Source organism: Apium graveolens, chromosome 8 (genome assembly GCF_009905375.1).
Source record: "Apium graveolens cultivar Ventura chromosome 8, ASM990537v1, whole genome shotgun sequence".
In the NCBI taxonomy this organism is placed as follows: Eukaryota; Viridiplantae; Streptophyta; class Magnoliopsida; order Apiales; family Apiaceae; genus Apium; species Apium graveolens.
The window spans coordinates 260,239,185-260,259,336 of NC_133654.1; the positions used below are offsets into that span (position 1 = coordinate 260,239,185).

Consider the following 20,152-nt stretch of genomic DNA (forward strand, 5'->3'; position numbering starts at 1 on the left):
GTTACTGTGAAGATATTACGCCATAAATGATTAGATTTCACTTGTCAGTAATTTCCAAACAAGGCTGTATGTAACATTTGAATGTTAAAGTGTAGAGCTCCCATTTTAGGTAAGTATTCCCCATCATGGAAACATATGATTAGACTTTTCTATTATTCGCACTCAAATGATAGAACCCTAATTTATAATTAATTAGGTACATATTTTACTTCTAATAAGTAATTATCTAGGTCCAAAAGTTTTCCCAAAAAAAGAGTTGTCATTTTTTTATTTTAGTTTCTTCATAACTATAATGGACTATCCGTGCATTATAAGAAACAAGTTATTTTTCGACCGCACAATTTTGACCGACAAAAAAAAATTGACAAAACAGTGATCGAACAAAAAAACTTAGGCAGATAAATTTCGAACACATCACAAAAAATGGCCGAATCCCGCTGATGACACGTGATACTACATTTCAAGCGAAGACCCGCCACATCACAAAAAATGGCCGAATCCCGCTAATGACACGTGATATTGACATTTCAAGTGAAGACCCGTGACACGTCGGATGGGCCCCGACACGTGTCCTGCCAACGTGGCAGTAGTCATGTCATAGTCAAACAAATTAAAATTCAAACTAGTAAACACCGATCAAGTTTAATCCGACCGTTCTTGTGTCGGTTGTTATTTGCTAAAAAACAGCCGATTTTGACCTTACATAACAATTAATTTGGCTGTACGTAAAAGTCATGTTTCTTGTAGTGATGTGGGTTAATATGAATCTTATATTAAATCTGAAAGTTTTTAAGTAATCATACAAAATTGTTTTTATTTTTTATATGTATATAAAAATAGTGTATACCGATTAGATCCGTCACAGTTCAGTCAAAAAAATCTAACAATTCTGAACTTTTGATACATATATTCATTGTCAATTTGTTCGTGTGAGATATTGCTCTGAACTATTGACAGAGTTATGCTATCGTCTATCTATATATATATTTATGTTCACATAGTAACACTTCTAAATTTATTGATCTACTCTATAAACTTCTGTAGGACACTACGTATATATATTTAATATATAGGAAAACCTAAGGGTCCGGCTGAGAAGAGATTCAATAATAGTAGTGATAGTGATCATCGCAGTTAATTTCAGCGGAGTCACTTTCAGTTATCCTTTTCATGCATGTTATGGCTCGTTTAGTACTATAGTATGGAGCAAATCACGTATACAAGGATTTACACGCCTCATATAAATATGTTGGGCTACATAATTGTGTGTGTAAAGTGTAAAACGGTAATACTGACTAAAAGATTGAATTCGGATATAATGCTAGGAGCAATATTGGTAAATTTTCGCTAACTTAAACGCGGACGACGTGACATCTTGCATTCACAATAATTTTTAGTGTTAAATTATTCGTCAAAATTTATGTGGATATATGGTTCCGGAGACCAGGACCCATAAAAATACACGAGCGGCCCTCTGTCCTATAGGACTATCCCTATGTTCTAAATGTCTATCTATCATTTATCATAGCGTACATAGCTTCAAGTACTATAAAACCTCCCCCACATTGATAAAGCAACAGTAGCTAGGCCTTACAATTATAAAACCTAGAAACTGTACAACTCTTCCCTTAGAATGAACTCAAACATGGAGCTCCTGAACAATATGTCGACAATGGAGAATTTTAACTCAAACTTTCTTGGTCTCTTGGCTACGTCGAGTGACAATTTTTCTGATCATTATGAAAGGGCACCTCAGCTTCCAATACCTACAAGTATGGATAATATTCAGAGTTCTTTTTATCCGTATCATGCTCAATTTTATGATCCGTCTGCTCAGTTCTTTTCATCAATCGACAACATCCCTGGCCGTGAATTTAACAACACAAGGCCAGGACTTGAAGCCGAAAGCATGATGAACTCGACTCCTTTAATTTTGGAGACTGGCGAGTTAATTGGCGATGGCAAGGCTAGTAAGAATTATGTATGTAAAACATAAATTCTTGTTTCTTATAGCTTTTGATCACTCCTGTGAGAGAATGTAATTGATAGAAAAGTTTAAATTCTTATAATTTCTCGAATTTATTTAATTTTGTTATAAATTATGCTTGCAGAACCATGGTGGGAGGAAGAGAAAGAGAAACAATGAACGAGAAGTGGAGAAACCCGGTGAAGTTGTTCATGTACGAGCAAGGAGAGGCCAAGCTACTGATAGCCACAGCTTGGCCGAAAGGGTAAGTCGTTTGCAATAACATTTTATTACACTGTTTCATCAATTATTGATCGATTTTCTATATACTCCGTTTATGTTTTCATCTATTAATCTGTTCTCATAAATTAATCTATCAATCTGAATGTAAGACATCTTAGAAACTAGTATTTTTTTATTAGAAAAAAAGCTAGCTAGCTTCTACTTTATAAGACCTAGAAACTGCTATAGTTCATGATGCAAGGATTTTTCACTAATAAGTCCTTTGTTCTTTGTTACGAAATAGTTAAGAAGGGAGAAAATAAATGAGAAGTTGAGGTCCTTGCAAGATCTGGTTCCAGGGTGCTATAAGGTACATGGAGTTCATCTTCTTACTGTACTTTTGTTTTTATGATCGATATAATCGTTAGTCATTATTAACTAGATTTTCATAACATATGGAGTCTCACATAGCATAAGATGAGCTTACAGTATATACTTTCTTTAATCAATTTGCTGCTGGCCTGATCAGTTTGTATAAATTTTGCAGACTATGGGAATGGCAGTGATGTTGGATGTAATTATAAACTATGTCAGATCATTACAAAATCAAATTGAGGTAACTGATTACTTCTATAATTACCATGATTAGCTTGCAGTATGATCTCTTAATTACATGTCCGTACATTGTTCAACTCTACAAACTCTTTGGATTAATAGCTAACTATAGCTAGCAATCTTATGAAGGACAATTTTTTGCGCGAAAGTTGATCTCTCATTTCAAATTAACTATTTGATAATATTAAAGGAATTCCAAACTTTCTTCTTGTTTTTTGTTTCAGTTTCTGTCTATGAAGCTTTCAGCAGCAAGTTTGTTTTACGACTTCAACTCATCGGAAATGGATGCTTTGGAAACAATGCAGGTAAAATATGTACGACAGTTCTTCATCCTCTTATATAATTATACCAAGTTAATTTCATTTGTTAGCATCGTGCCTATGCGCGCAAGTTCTAATTGTTACTCTCTATATAGTTCAAATTTCAAACTAAGAGATTCTATACAGTACAATGTTACATATCGGATTCTTAAATGCAATGGTTTAAAAAAGAAAGGCAGTAATAAGAATGAACATATTTTCAGGGGACAAACGGGCATGAAACGCAAGTTATGGAGAGGATGGTGGGAGATCATGGGTATGGAGCTGGTTTTCCTCAGTTTCAGTCATGGCCTTTTTAAGCTAGCTAGCCATAAATGCTACTGATCTTACATATATCTTACATATATTGTTTATGTACTTGAATAATCTATGCAATGCAACTTATATATATATATAGGCTTCTTCATCTTTGAGCTACATGCTCATCTCAAAGTTGTTTACATACTAGTGTACTGCATATGTGGCTTTAGCTAGCTAGCTAGGAGTTATGATTTTTGATGCAAGGATTTGAAAAATCTCCTCCCTCGTTATAATTGATATTATATTTCCTCTACAAATTTGTTATTTATACTGCATCATTTCGAAATGCCTCATTATTTCTCTTGTTTTTTGAAGTACAACTATATGTACCCATTTTGAATCACGGATTTCAACCGGGAAAAAATGTATCAGAAACCCATTCTCATTCCTCTTAACCAGGATATATGAAATTCAATAATCCAAATGACCTATATATATGTACTTGAATGTGCTGAGTTTGTAGCAACTTGGCACTCCGACCGGAAAAAACTCTAGGTTCGATTTCGACTTCAAACATAATTTTAAGGCTTGCTACATAAAATGAACCCGTATTTGAACACATAAAAGTCAAACTTCATAACCATTCTTAATACGAACACAACACAAACATATGATTATCATAAATAGCTTTTATTGTAATATGAAAAAAACGATAATAAGATTCAAAACCTCAAAAACTAAAATTTAAATGTAAATTTATAATCATAATCTTTTTGTATAACCTCAACAAATGAATACCTTGAAAATTTCTGAATCTTAGATCAATTTCTCATGAATATGTATTGTGTATTAAGAAGAAAATGATATTATCTAACTTTACATATTTGTTGTGTACAAGATGAATAAGAATGAAAATTAAGCATTGGAATGTTTAGTTTGTTATTACAGCTGGTGGTTTAGAATGATAGGCGAATAGCATTGTCTTGAATGACACATCAGCATTCTGTATTACCAATAGTCTTCCTCAAGTTGGAGGATGGAAGAGAAGCAATATCTGACATTTCCAACTTGGATAAAAGTTCTTTGAAATGAGGAGATTGAACCACCTTAGTGAGCAAATCAGCAAACTGGTGACGAGTAGGCAAATAAGATAGCTGAAAAAGACCTTCCAGTACTTTGATACGAGTAAAGTGACAATCTAGTTCAATGTGCTTCGTCCTCTCGTAAAATACGGGGTTCTTAGAAATGTACAAGGCAGAAATATTGTCACAATGAAGATTAATGGGTGTATATCAATTACATCAAGTTCTTGTAGTAATCGAACTAACCATGTAATTTCAGAAGCTGTTGAGGCCATAGCCCGATATTCAGCCTGAGACGAAAAGACAGAGATCGTGCCTTGTTTCTTTGATTTCCACGACACACGTGAATCTCCAAATAAGATAACACAGTCACTAATAGAACGTCGTGTGTCAAGACACGATCCCCAATCAGAATCAGAAAAGGCTTGGACTTTGAGTGTACTCGAACCATTAAGCAAAATGCCCTGGCCTGATGAATGAGAAACATACCGTAATGTATGATGTAAATCTTACAAATGAGGAGGTCGAGGCTTCTGCATAAACTGGCTTAAAGTTTGCACAACGTAAGATAAATCATGGCGTATTTGTAAGGTAGTTAAGCTTCCCGACTAAAGACCTGTAATGTTCAGGATTATCAAGTAAACAGCCGTCAGTCATATTGAGTTTTAGGTTCAAAGGCAGAGGAGTAACAACTATCTTAGATAGCTCAAGATGACAATCCATAAGAAAATCACCAGTAAACTTTTGTTGTGTTAACAAAATACCTTCCTAAACATATCGTACCTCGATGCCTAAAAAATAGTGAAGGATGCCTAAATCTTTAATACTGAAAACACGATTTAAATGAGATTTTAAAGCATCAATCTCAATTAAATCATCTTCGGTGACAATAATGACATCAACTTAAACAGCTACAATCGTTGTGTGCATGCCAGTAGTCTTCAAAAATAAACTTGTTAGGTCCCAATTTGTTTGTAGAAGGGGGGTTGAATGCAAACAATACCGTTTAATCGAATAAAATGCGGAATAAAATTGTGAAACAAAATTCAAGTTAAATAAAACTTTTATTAAACTTGAAAGGTGTTACAACTACGGTATCGGTTACAAGGGATTAATCTCAAATCAATTATTACAAATCTAGAATAAATTCGACATGAACTTTTTCTATTTTTGTAATTAAAAGATCAAATGCTAAATGCGATTTGAGATTAAGTTCTAGGGATTTTAATCGGCTAGATTGATACACAAGAACAAGATAAGTATTTCTAGTTGATTGGATTTAACTTTACAATCTAGAAATTGATCTTGAAGTTGCAGATGAGATGAAATATTTTTCTGCTCCTTTTTCTTTTGTTCTTGAGTTTGTGTTCTGTTTGATTGCTAGTGAAATAATAGACTTCTGCTTCTTTTTATCAAACAGCCGAATGTAAACATGTACTGGCATGACAATCTCTTTGGCCAGCAAGACTTTCGGTATGACAAAATTTACAACTAGCAAGACAATTAAAATGAGCTAGCAAGACTTTCGGTATGACTATTGATTGTCATACCGATTGTCATATTAGTTCAAATAAATTGTCTTGCTGAATTAATAACAGATTTTAATCTAAACAGAAATTCTAATAAGACAATTAAATGTTTTGGCATGACTTTCGGTATGACTATCAATTGTCATACCGATTGTCATACTAGTTCAAATAAATTGTCTTGCTGAATTTAAGCAGATTTTAAACCAATTAAAATCTTGTAAATCCTTAATATTAATTCTAAATTAATTAATCAATTTAATTCAATTAATCAATAAATTAATCTTTGCAGATATAATTTATTTTCTTAATTAAATTATATGACTTAATTAATTAATAGAGAATTAATACTAACCCTGAGCAGCATCCATTCTTCTGACAATCTTCTGAAAGTCACTGAGACTTATAAATCAATTCTGCCACTTCAATGCTGACACTCGATGTACTGTCTAGTTCATGAGTGACTAACTTCCGTGACGTTTCTACATGTCTTGACTTTGATATTCTGATTGAATCCTTGTAATAAATGATACCCTGACGAGATCTCTGTCACTTGATTAAATCCACGATCTTGATTTATATCACTGAGGCATGATCAAATTCTTGAACTTCTTCCAGTGAATCTTCAAGTCTGCAGATGAACAATGTTTCTTTATTCTTTGACAGATGTTACATTGTGAGATCTCTCTGATGATTGATCCACTATTTACTTATTACATTCTTATTTGAGTTGAGTTAAATACTCGAATAAACGAGTAGGCTATGACATACGCCTTTCAATCTCCCCCTATTTGTTTGTTAGACAATAACAACAAATACCTAGAGGATAACTCAACTAACAAATAAGAAAAAGATATAAACAGTAATGTAAAGTAAATAGCAGAAAAGTTCTGGATTATATTTAACATTTTCCAGATTCCAAATGAAATTTACAAGTGAATACAAGATAGATGTTCCTCTAGCCTGAACATATAACTACATTAGACTATCTTGATTCATAAAGCTCTAATCATATTACATTGAGTTTTGAGCTAATTGACTTCAGTTGTCTTCTCTTCTGACTTCACCTTCTTCTAAATCTTGAAGCAATTCCTTGTCAAAGACACGATCCTTTTCTGAAGTGAAGCTTGCTGGTCTGACTGGTTGAACTCCAACTGACTTCAGCTTATTCTTGAGTTGATTGTACCTTTTAACATTCTTTTCACAATAAGCTTGAATCAAGTCAGCAGCTTGAGTCTTCAACATGGATGAATATCCAGCAGTTCTCAAATGATGTTCCATCCAGACCAGATGCTTAGCTGAGTAGTCTTTAAGAGATTGTACATCTAGCTGACAGATTTGAAGACAATCAGACTTAAAGAATCTCACCTGATGAGGATTGTTGACCACTTGAGGACTGGCCCTGCTGGCAAACTCTTTAAGCCTTTCTCGAAGAACTTCATTCAATTCTGAGCTTCTTTTGACTTTGTTTAAAAGAACCCAAATCTCTGACAAAGAACGATTCTCAAATAGATGAAGTGACACCTTGAAAGATCCTTCACTCTGACAATATACAAAAATGCTCATCTCATTTAGGGATCTATCAAAAGCAGCTGTGATCCTTGAGACTTCAGTCTTGATAGCATTCATGTACATGTCATTGTTAGGATTTGAGATTTCCAGCTTGTCAAGAAGATGTAAGAACTGCCTATCATTGTTAGTGCTCAGCTGAGGCATATCAAGTACTCTCCTAGCTTCATCCCATTTTTCACCAATCTTTAGTCTGACATCTCTTCTCCTTTCTTGAGCCTTAATGTCATGAAGACGTTGCTTTTGAAGAGTTTCTGTTCTTTGAATGTCTTTTCTCATGTCAATGATCTGAGAGACCTTCTTGAGTTCAGCTTCTTTTCTTTTCATCTCTGACTGCTCCTTCTGAAATTCTTTCTCAAACATAGGATCCACTTGAGCTTCTTCTTCCCATTCTCCAAAATCACTTTCCTCTTCAGCTTTAAATAACCCATCTTTATCTTCCTGAACTGGTTCAGTGGGAATGTCAAAAATATCAAAGTCATCCTGTTCTCCACTGTAGTAGACATCATCAGCCTTTCCTTTATTTCCAGCAGAGGTATCTTTTTCTTTCCCTTTGGCACTACTCCCTTTCTTCTCCCCCTTAGTTGAGGGATCCTCTTCTGATCTTCCTTTGGAACCTCCATCACCTCCAGAGCCTGATCCTCCACCAGACGGTCCTTCAAAATAAGCTCTTTATTCTTCATTAGGGCAATGAGAATTCTTGATCATGAAATATAGGTGCTTCATCCCTTCATTGAGATGTTCCATGCCCGTCTCTATCTTTAGAAATCTTGAGGAGTCCAGTGAATGATTCATCTCAACGAGGTCTTCAAGAGAAGTCATTCTTGTGTTTAGAGAGCAGAAGTTGGATATGTCATCAGCTGATAAAGTTGGAGTGTCCTGAATAGAATTGAGCTTTGGTATTACAGTGGTCTTTAGATCTGAGATGTCATTCCTTATGATTGCAAGCTGATTGTTGACAGAGGTGGAAGAAGAAGACCGTTCAACCACTTGTGCTTTGAATGCTTGAGCTTTAGCTTGGCTTTTAGCAAGTTCTTCTTTTAGGGCAGCAATCTGAGCTAACAGGTTTACAGTATCAGTGTCTGTGTGTGCTCTCACCTGAATTTCACTCGTGTTTGGCTCACTCACCTCACGTGCATGTGTTTCTCTCAATATAATTGCTCGTGAGGAGTCTTCCTGTTGCTGTTCTTCTGTACCTGCATTAAAAATCACCCTAGCCTCTTCAAGAGAGGTCAGTGGTGGTGCAATGGGAATTCGCGAGTCCCGATCCTCAGTCAATACTATCAAATCTTTTGGAATAGATGTCTGAATTGCTTCAGGGATAGATTGACCGAGTTGCCCTCCACTTTCTCCAGATAAATCTGCGAGTGGAGAATCCCATAAGGGAGCCAGAGGTGTTGGATCTGGGAGGGGAGAAAATGACTCTATTAAAGATGGCGGAGAGTCAGATTTTCCCTCTGAAGCATGTGACTGCTCTTCTGCCGTAACTATGGCAGGCACTGTAACCGACTCTATGTGCACTCCTCGCTGTGTGTCCTGAGTATGATCTGGGGAAGTGTATGGTTCCATTGTGAGTAATGGAATTGTGCTTGACTCAGTACAAGATGCCATGGCCCTATGGCGAATTTCAATAGATGCATCCTGTTGAGAGAATGCCTCTAGTAACTGTTCATTGGCCATTTCAAAGTCCATGTCCTGTTGGGAGGACAAGGATGGGCTTTCAGATGCCTCAGAATATGTTCTTCTTTTCTTAGGAGGAGGCAGAGCTGAGGGTTCACTCATATTTAACAATGTACTACTTCCTAGTAATCTTCTGGGTAACATTTTAGACAGTGGGGGAAAGGTTGAGATAGAATGTGACTCTGTGTTTGGCTCTATGACCTGGGATTGAAGCTGTGGTTCTACAACTTCATGGTCAGCCCTATCAACCACTGGGGGTCTTTCAACAGAAGTAGGAAGAGAGTGAGAGTGAGGAATTACTACCTGTAATGGAAGAGCATCTGATGTTGGAGGAGCCTGGGTGGCTTGAACCACTGGAGGTTGAGGTTGCTGTTCATGACCGGGAAGATTGAAAATAGGTAAAGGAATATAAGTGGCCATGAAAGCAGATACAAGTACTGGAACTTGCATGAATTTGAAGGTTGTGTCTTGGCGAGTGTAAATCTTTTTGCTAACTGGAAGGGGTTCGGTTACTGCAGAGTTAGCAAAAAGGGCTTTGTGTTCAGGTGTGAGAAGATGATCTGCTATAAGCATGAGAAAACGAGCATAGTAACATGATACCCTACGATTTGTAGAATGATCACGTAAAGCAGAAGTTAGACGTCTCAAGAGAATGGGAAAAAGTAGTTTGCCAAAATTGATCCTTTGATTGAAAACAACCGCCAGACCAATATACTGCAGAGTGGAAGTGATGTTATGAAAATTGGATTTTGTGCAGTTGGCAAACACTTTGGAAAGTGTATCGAAGAAAATATCCCATTCAGACACCAAATTTGATTTAGAAAGTTTGGTTAAATTGATCACCCCCTGATAGTGAATAGCATTGAAAAAATTTGTGATATCATTTTCAGAGGGTAAATTACAGAAATTGTCTAGTGAAAAATTTAACGCACGATTGACGACTGTTTCATCAACTACATACTGTGTGTTTGCGACGGTGAATGAAAAAGATTTTGAATCATCGGCCACAGTAGAGGTTGTGCAAATCAGTCTAAGTAGATCGACGTTTAAAATCACATTTGATTTAATAGCAGAGCTAACAATCGAATGGTCATTTAAAAATCTAATCCATGGCTTAAATTTTTCAACATCACATTTTTCCGGATTAAAATAACCAACCTGATTATGCGCGACAATTTGGAAATTGAGAGCCATTTAAAATAATAATAAGACACACGCTTTTCAGAATTTTAAGAATAATATTAAGAAAATTCGAATTAATTAAATTAATTTAATAATTCGAATTAAATTAATTATAATCGAAAAATTTAGACAGAAATGTATCTCGTTAAAATTCTTAACTCACAAACGCAGTTTTGACAAACCAAAAGACACAAATCAGAAATTGAAATAAAAATAAAAAGTTCAAAATCAACAAACACAAATTGAATTTGAAGGGGCAAACTGATATATATAAAAAATTTGAAAATTTTGACAGCACTCCTGTATGTATATATATGTAAGTATATATCACAGGAGTGAAGATTCAGTTTGCTGAGTAAAAACTCGAGCAAGGAAAGAAGCAATTCGTTGGTTTTAGTTCGAAGAGAGAGAAGAGAGAAAACTGTTCGACTTAAAAAAAATGAACTGTTGAAATGGTTTTTAAAAAAAAAAAAAAAACAAACACACGCCTTTATATTACAGCTGGTATGACAATCCGGGATTGTCATACCGATTGTCATACCAGGCAAAAGAAGGAAAAGAAAAAAATAGAATAAATACTAAAATTATAACTGGTATGACAATCTGATAGTCATACCGATTGTCATACCAGTATAATAATAAAAGGAAAATAATTATATATATGGTTTATAACTGGCAAGACAATTGATAGTCATACCGATTGTCTTGCCAGTATAAAACTGTACTGAATAATATAATAAACAAAATTTAAACTGAAATGACTTTCAGCAAGACAATTTCAATTGTCTTGCCGATTGTCATATCAGCTTTAAACACAGAAACACACACATATATAAATTTATAAAGACTTATATAACTTAGTAAAAATATCAGAAAATATTTACAAAATAGTAAAACTGAAATACAGACTTATAATATTTACAGAAACAAAGACAATATATCAGAATTTATTATTTTTATTTCAAAAATAGATTTCTATTGAATTTTAGCAAATAAAATTCATAGTAAAATATTTTTAGAGGAAATAAAATATTCTGAGATATTTTAAATTAACAAGTAGGGAAAATAAAAATAGATAAGATAATATATATTACATAGAAATAAGCAAGAAATATGATAAAATGATAAAATAAATTTGCAAATGAAATTTTTTTTTTATTTATGAAAAATTCATTTGTAAATTTATTCAAGAACAGATCACAGATATTAACTAAATTAATCACTAAAACTATTCAACATGCCCAATTTACCAACTAATCTGGTAAATGTGGATTCGTCAAGTGGTTTAGTGAAAATATCTGCTATTTGTTCTTCTGTTGGAACAAAAAATAGTTCAACAGTACCATTCATGACGTGCTCTCTAATAAAATGATACCTGATGTCAATGTGCTTTGTCCTCGAGTGCTGCACAGGGTTGTTGGTGATGGCTATTGCACTTGTATTGTCACATAAAATAGGAATCTTGTTCAATACAGAGCCATAGTCTCGTAGTTGGTTCCTAATCCACAAGATCTGAGCACAGCAGCTTCCAGCAGCAATATATTCAGCCTCGGCCGTTGAGTTGGAAACTGTTTACTGTTTCTTGCTGTACCATGAGACTAGCCTGCTTCCTAGGAATCGACAACTTCCTGAGGTGCTTTTCCTATCAACAACACTTCCTGCGTAATCTGAATCTGTATATCCAACAAGGTTAAAACCAGATTCTTTAGGGTACCAAATACCTAGATTTGGTGTTCCCTTAAGATATCTTAAGATTCGTTTAACAGCAACGAGATGAATATCTCTAGGATCCGCTTGGAACCTTGCACATAAACATGTAGCATACATAATATCTGGTCTACTTGCAGTAAGATAGAGTAACGAGCCAATCATACATCTGTAGCTTGTGACATCTACCTTAATGGAGTTTTCACATGGTCCAAGCTTGACAGCTGTAGTTGATGGAGTCCTTGCTGATGCAGAATCCTCTAGATTGTACTTTTTGAGGAGTTCCTTGAGATACTTGGATTGACAAATAAATGTTCCATCTAACCTTTGATTTACTTGTAATCCAAGAAAGAACTTCAGCTCTCCTATCATGCTCATTTCAAACTTGTTGTGCATTAACTTAGCAAATCTCTTACAGAGATTATCATTAGTAGACCCAAATATTATATCATCCACATAGACTTGGACTAATATAGTATCCTTCTTATGTGTTTTAGAAAAGAGAGTTTTGTCTATGACACCTCTAATAAAGCTATTTTCAATAAGAAATTCAGAGAGAGTGTCATACCATTTTCTTGGAGACTGTTTTAGCCCATAGATAGCCTTGAAAAGAAAGAAGACAAAATCCAAATGATCTGGATCTTCAAAACCAGGAGGTTGCTCTACATATACCTCTTCATCCAGCTTTCCATTCAGAAAGGCGCTCTTGACATCCATTTGATAAACTTTAAAGTTTGAAAATGCTGCGAATGCCAGAAATATCCTGATGGCCTCAAGTCTAGCCACTGGAGCATAGGTTTCATCATAATCAATGCCTTCAGCTTGAGAATACCCTTTAGCTACCAGTCTTGCCTTGTTTCTTGTAACCACACCATCTTCATCTAGTTTATTCCTGAATACCCACCTAGTACCAACAGCTTTCTTGTGTACAGGCCTAGGTACCAGTTTCCAGACTTGTTGACTTTCAAACTGATTGAGTTCATCTTGCATAGCAATCACCCAATCTGGATCAGTCAGTGCTTCTTCAATTTTCTTAGGTTCCATCTCAGAAAGAAATCCTGAGAACAGACACTCATTTTGAGTAGCACGTCTAGTTCTGACTCCAACATCTGGATCACCAATAATCAACTCAAAAGGGTGAGCTTTATTCCAGACAGTCTGTCTTGGAAGATTTGATCTTGATGATTCGCCTTGAAATTCATTGTGATGTTGTGTCCTACTAGATGATCCTTCAGCATCTCCCCCTGAGTTGTTGCCATGTTGACTTGAAGATTCTCCGTCAGTAGCAGTGGTATCTCCATTGTTGCCAAAGTTTCCATCACTATTACCTTGAGTATCATCAGGATTAACAGGTTCTTTACCAGCAACAACCTCAGGTTCTTGACCATGTTCTGATTCTGAATCTGACGTATCATCAAACTTCAGTTTCTCAGAAGGATCTTCAGTTTGGATACTAGGGAGTTTAGTGTCATCAAATGTAACATTGACACTTTCAGTTACTTTGTGTTGATCAATGATATACACTCTATATGATCTTCTTCCATATCCAACAAAAATACCCTCATATGTCTTTGCCTCGAACTTACCACGACGATCATCTCCATCCTTGAGCACGAAGCATCTGGCACCAAATACATGAAAGTATTTGATAGAAGGTTTCTGTTCATTCAAAATCTCATAAGGAGTTTTCATGAAGTCTTTGTTGATTAGAGTTCGATTCTGAGGATAACATGCAGTATTGACAGCTTCAGCCCAAAAGTACATTGGAAGACCTGATTCACTTAACATCGTTCTTGCAGCTTCAATCAATGTACGATTCTTCCTTTCTACCACTCCATTTTGCTGAGGGGTTCTAGGAGCTGAAAATTGTCTGGTAATCCCTTTGTCTGTACAGAATCCATTGAGAAGTGCATTCTTGAATTCTGTCCCATTATCTGACCTTATTGCTCTAACAGGGACGTTAGAATCTAACTCAATCATCTTGATATGATCAATCACAACTTGTGGTGTTTCATCCTTAGAGTGAAGAAATAAAACCCACGTATACTTGGAATAGTCATCAACTATCACAAGACAGTAACACTTCTTTGACATAGAATGGATATTAACTGGACCAAATAAATCCATGTGCAATAATTGCAGAACACCAGTTATGGAAGATGTGTCAGTGCCTTTGTGACTTGCTTTCTTTGACTTTCCTTTCTGGCAAGCCTCACATAGTCCTTCTGGAGAGAATTCCAGCTGAGGCAGACCTCTTACCAATTCTCTTTTGACAAGAGAATTCATTGTTTTGAAATTGAGATGAGAAAGTCTCTTGTGCCATAGCCAACTCTCATCTGACGATGCCTTTGCATAGAAACAATTGACTTCAAGATTGCTTCCAGAGTTCATGTCAGCTACGAACAGATTTCCTTTCCGGATTCCCATTAAGGAGGGTTTTTCACTTTTCTTGTGCAGAATCTGACACTTCAGCTTGTCGAATAAAACATTGTAGCCGTTGTCACAGAACTGACTAATGCTAAGCAGATTGTGTTCAAGTCCTTGCACAACATATACATTTTCAATGATAACATTTCCAGCTAGCAAACAGCCATATCCCTCCGTTAAACCTTTGCTGTTATCTCCAAAGGTAACCACTGGGCCAGCTTTCTCAACCACATTTGATAGCAGGGCTCTATCTCCGGTCATATGTATTGACGATCCGCTGTCAAAAATCCACACTACAGGTTGTACCTGTTTAATGCCCTCTTTTCTTGACGATGAGGTGCTTGCATTACTAGCCATGAGAGCAAGATTCCCAACTTCTTCATCTTCACTGTCAGTATCATCCCAGCTTCTTCCCTTTGCCAGGTACGCCCTTTCAGATTTACTCTTCTGATTAGAATCGTAAGAGTTCTTCCTAGCTTGTTTTGGCTTCCTGTATTCTGTGGCAAAGTGTCCCAACTCATTACAGTTGAAGCATCGAATGGTGCTTCGATCAACCATCCCTGTTTTATACCCACCACTGCTGGTGTTAGAGGATGAAGATCCACCTTTCTGGAATCTGTTGTAGTTGGACTTGTACTTGAACTTGGGATTCCTTTTGAATCTGACATTTGAGAATCTCTTGACAATCAGGGCCATTGACTCATCCTCCAATTGCTCCAGTTCTTCCAAGGAATAATAATCATCTCCTGATTGATTTGTAGTAGGAGAATCAAATTCTGCTACTATCACATTATCTTCAACCTTGGAAGACTGTACCATTCTTTCTGACTGTTGAGATTGTTGTTGATATTGTGGTTGTTGTTGTTGTTCATCAGCTACTAGAGCAGTAGACGTGCTGACCACTCTTCCTTTCCCATAAACTTCCTTCTGCTGAATCTGCTCCAACTCATAAGTCTTTAACACACCATAGAGCCTTTCCAAAGAAATCTCACTCAGATCTCTTGCTTCTCTTATGGCAGTGATTCTATGTTCGAGATGAGTTGGCAGTGTTAAAAGGAACTTTTTGTTGACCTCCCTGATGGAATAGTATTTACCATTAATGTTCAGGTTGTTGATCAATGCATTGTACCTCTCAAACACTTCAGTGATTCCTTCTCCTGGATTGGATTTAAAGTATTCATACTCAGAGGTTAGGATTTCTAGTTTGTTCTCCCTAACTTCCTCTGTGCCTTCATTAATAATCTCAATAGTTTCCCAGATATGTTTGGAATCTTTACAATTCATCACATGTCTATTCATCAGGGGATTAAGGGAATCTACTAAGATTAATTGAAGGCTAGCATCCAGGGAAGCTTCTTCTATTTCAGCAGGAGAGAAGTCCTCAGGATCCTTCACATAAGTTCTCGCTTTGGTGATCACCACATCATTTTCTATTACCTCTGGTTCCATAACCATAGGAATTTTTGGACCCTTCTTCAACACTTGCAAATATTTGGGATTAGCAACCTGTAAAAATAGTAGCATCTTCTTCTTCCACATAACATAATTTTCTTTATCGAAAAGTGGAATTTTAACGGTTCCAACTTTTTGTGTAGTCATTATGAATTTTTTTTGAGTGAATAAAAAATTCAAGAAGTGAAAGAAACACAAAAGTCTAGGATCTAGATTTGTACGTTAATCAGAAGGCTCTGATACCAATTGTTAGGTCCCAATTTGTTTGTAGAAGGGGGGGTTGAATGCAAACAATACCGTTTAATCGAATAAAATGCGGAATAAAATTGTGAAACAAAATTCAAGTTAAATAAAACTTTTATTAAACTTGAAAGGTGTTACAACTACGGTATCGGTTACAAGGGATTAATCTCAAATCAATTATTACAAATCTAGAATAAATTCGACATGAACTTTTTCTATTTTTGTAATTAAAAGATCAAATGCTAAATGCGATTTGAGATTAAGTTCTAGGGATTTTAATCCGCTAGATTGATACACAAGAACAAGATAAGTATTTCTAGTTGATTGGATTTAACTTTACAATCTAGAAATTGATCTTGAAGTTGCAGATGAGATGAAATATTTTTCTGCTCCTTTTTCTTTTGTTCTTGAGTTTGTGTTTTGTTTGATTGCTAGTGAAATAATAGACTTCTGCTTCTTTTTATCAAACAGCCGAATGTAAACATGTACTGGCATGACAATCTCTTTGGCCAGCAAGACTTTCGGTATGACAAAATTTACAACTAGCAAGACAATTAAAATGAGCTAGCAAGACTTTCGGTATGACTATTGATTGTCATACCGATTGTCATATTAGTTCAAATAAATTGTCTTGCTGAATTAATAACAGATTTTAATCTAAACAGAAATTCTAATAAGACAATTAAATGTTTTGGCATGACTTTCGGTATGACTATCAATTGTCATACCGATTGTCATACTAGTTCAAATAAATTGTCTTGCTGAATTTAAGCAGATTTTAAACCAATTAAAATCTTGTAAATCCTTAATATTAATTCTAAATTAATTAATCAATTTAATTCAATTAATCAATAAATTAATCTTTGCAGATATAATTTATTTTCTTAATTAAATTATATGACTTAATTAATTAATAGAGAATTAATACTAACCCTGAGCAACATCCATTCTTCTGACAATCTTCTGAAAGTCACTGAGACTTATAAATCAATTCCCCCACTTCAATGCTGACACTCGATGTACTGTCTGGTTCATGAGTGACTAACTTCAGTGACGTTTCTACATGTCTTGACTTTGATATTCTGATTGAATCCTTGTAATAAATGATACCCTGACGAGATCTCTGTCACTTGATTAAATCCACGATCTTGATTTATATCACTGAGGCATGATCTAATTCTTGAACTTCTTCCAGTGAATCTTCAAGTCTGCAGATGAACAATGTTTCTTTATTCTTTGACAGATGTTACATTGTGAGATCTCTCTGATGATTGATCCACTATTTACTTATTACATTCTTATTTGAGTTGAGTTAAATACTCGAATAAACGAGTAGGCTATGACATATGCCTTTCAAAACTATAGTCATTTTTGGACTTCTTATAACCCTGAAAAATAAGCTCATGTAATAATTTGGCAACCCATTCTCATGAAGCTTGTTTGAGACCAGAGACTTCTTTAAACGACAGACTTGATTAGCTTTGTGTGGCACACCATCTGGAACTTTCATGCAAACTTCTTCTCGTAAATCACCATGAAGAAATACATAATTAACGTCTAGTTGAAACAACTTTCAGTTACGACTAGCTGCTAAAGTAACTAAGCACCTAACTGTTGTCATTTTAATGACCGGAGAGAAAGTTTTATAGTAATCCACTCCAAATTTTTGATTAAACCCTTTTACCATCAACCGGGCTTTGCATCATTCCAATGAGCCATCTGCCTTTAGTTTTACCTTAAAAACCCATTTGTTACCAATTGGTTTCTTGCCCGCAGGCAAATCAACTAAGTCCCAAGTATTATTATTTGCCAATGCCTTTAATTCTTTATTAACAACTTCAAGCCACAAAGGATGTTGAGAAACTTCTTTGTAATTCTTTGGCTCAATGAGAACACCAGTTTGAGATAAGAAGACTTTATGTGAAGTGGGGAAAGATTCATATCTGACCAGATTGCACCAGTGTGGTGGTGATGCCAGGTGGGACACATTGCATTTGTAAGATTCTAAATAAGATTGAGGTTTTCTAATTCTGGTTGATGTCAACAAGTGTAGAAGAATTAGTGGAACGTGTAATGTGATCAGATGAATCAGAGTGGAGTGAAAGATTAGAAACATTCTGAGAATTAGAAAAATCATGAATTTGTGAATGATGAGAATTTGGGAAATGTTGAGAGTGTTGAATGGTGGAAGAAGTATGATTCTGAGAATCAGAATTAGTAGTAAAATTAACAAACTGCTGATGATCAGTATCATCATCAAAATAATCATTAGGAGAAGAAATATTTGGAAGAAAAATAGCAGTTTTATAAGGATGAGAGCTGGTTTTTGAAATCAGATGAAAAGGAAAATGATGTTTATGAAATGAAATATCTCTTGACACTGTAATTTGTCTAGTGTGTAAGTCAAGAACTTTATAAGCCATTTGAGAACGTGGACACCCTAGAAATACTCAAGGAGTAGACCTAGGATCAAATTTAGATCCAGAGTGTTTGAGAGTGGACACATAACATAAACATCCAAAGACTCTAAGGTGATTTAAATTTGAAGGTTTGTTGTATAGCCTCTGAAAGAGAGTCAAGTTATCAATGCTTTTAAGTGGCATTTTATTAATTAGATAACATGCACATAAAACATATTCACCCCAATAACTAGCAGGCAATTAAAATTAAAAAACTAATGACCTGGATGTTTCCAAAAGATGTCTATGTTTGCATTTCACCATCCCGTTTTGTTGGGGAGTATAGCTGCAACTTGTTTGATGGATAATCCCTTTTACTTGATAAAGAATCTGTAAATCTCCTTCTGTCAATTCTTTTGCATTGTCAAACCTGATGCACTCAACCTTAGTATGAAACTGCACTTCAACATAGTTAATAAACTTATGAAGTATAGAAATCACATCAGATTTAAACTTGATTAAATGGATCCAAGTGTATTTACTAAAATCATCAACTACAGTCACAAATTGAGTACAATTATTATGGTTTTTAGCTATAAGGACCCCAAATATCAACATGAATCATTTGAAACACAACTGTAGTCTTGATAGAACTTATAGGAAAAGAGCATCTAGTTTGCTTAGCTTTTGGACATATTTGACAAAAAACATCTAATTATGCCTACTCTTTGACTAAACAAACTGGTTGAACAAATTTGAGTCGTAAAAATGGTAAATGACCAAGCCTTAAATGCCATAATTTGCCTCTTCTGTAATACCAAAGAAAGCTTTACATTGCTGATTAGACATCTGAAAGAATTGTAAAGGAGCACCATCAATAGATTCAGTAGCAAGTACAGTGTATAAACCACTCTGCAAGTCACCAAGATGAAGGTCCTGTAAATAGCATTTTGTGTCAGAAAAGTAAAGATTAGATTGCATATCTTTACAAAGCTTGTGTACTGATATCAGCTTATACTTGAATTCAGGAACCAACAACACATTATGAAGTGTGATCTTGTCATTTAGTCTAACAGTTCCTTTATGTGTAACCTTACTCTGACTACCATCAGGTATAGTAATGTGACTACCTACATCACTCACTATTGTAAATTCCTTAAAATCAGAGAGGGGGTTACTGATATGATCTGTTGCTCCACTATCAAGAAGCCATTCAGAAGAAAAATATGACATTAAACATACTTTACCTGCAAGTAAAGCATGTTCTACAATATCAAGAGACTTTGTGTTTTGATCCATAGAACCAATGTTCAGCTTGTTGATGAGTTCAAGAAGTTGATTGTATTGTTACATAGAAACAGGAGAATAAAGGTCTTGTTTGGTAGAATCTTCTGAGTCTTGAGTAGTATAAGTAACATTAGCAGCAAATTTTCTCTCTCTGTTATTCTTGAAACCAGGGGGCAGCCATGTAGCTTAAAACACCTGTCATTACTATGCCCAGCCATCTTGCAGTGAGTGTAAA

General features: G+C 35.3%; 1 protein-coding gene across 1 annotated transcript; it reads left to right on the forward strand.

The window, feature by feature from the left end:
- The first annotated feature begins 1,611 nt into the window (after positions 1-1,611).
- LOC141679043 (transcription factor BEE 3-like) lies at positions 1,612-3,666 on the forward strand. The gene is made up of 6 exons (XM_074485525.1): positions 1,612-1,981; positions 2,112-2,231; positions 2,493-2,558; positions 2,736-2,804; positions 3,028-3,108; positions 3,327-3,666. The coding sequence occupies exons 1-6, from the start codon at positions 1,634-1,636 to the stop codon at positions 3,420-3,422; spliced, it is 780 nt and encodes a 259-aa protein (XP_074341626.1). The 5' UTR covers positions 1,612-1,633; the 3' UTR covers positions 3,423-3,666.
- The last annotated feature ends 16,486 nt before the right edge of the window (positions 3,667-20,152 follow it).

Excerpts from the sequence above, each read along its gene's own strand:
- LOC141679043 (XM_074485525.1), top strand. The coding sequence starts at position 1,634 with ATGAACTCAAACATGGAGCTCCTGAACAATATGTCGACAATGGAGAAT. Across the intron at positions 1,982-2,111 it reads GCAAGGCTAGTAAGAATTAT|AACCATGGTGGGAGGAAGAG; the intron begins GTATGTAAAACA and ends TTATGCTTGCAG. Across the intron at positions 2,559-2,735 it reads TGGTTCCAGGGTGCTATAAG|ACTATGGGAATGGCAGTGAT; the intron begins GTACATGGAGTT and ends TAAATTTTGCAG.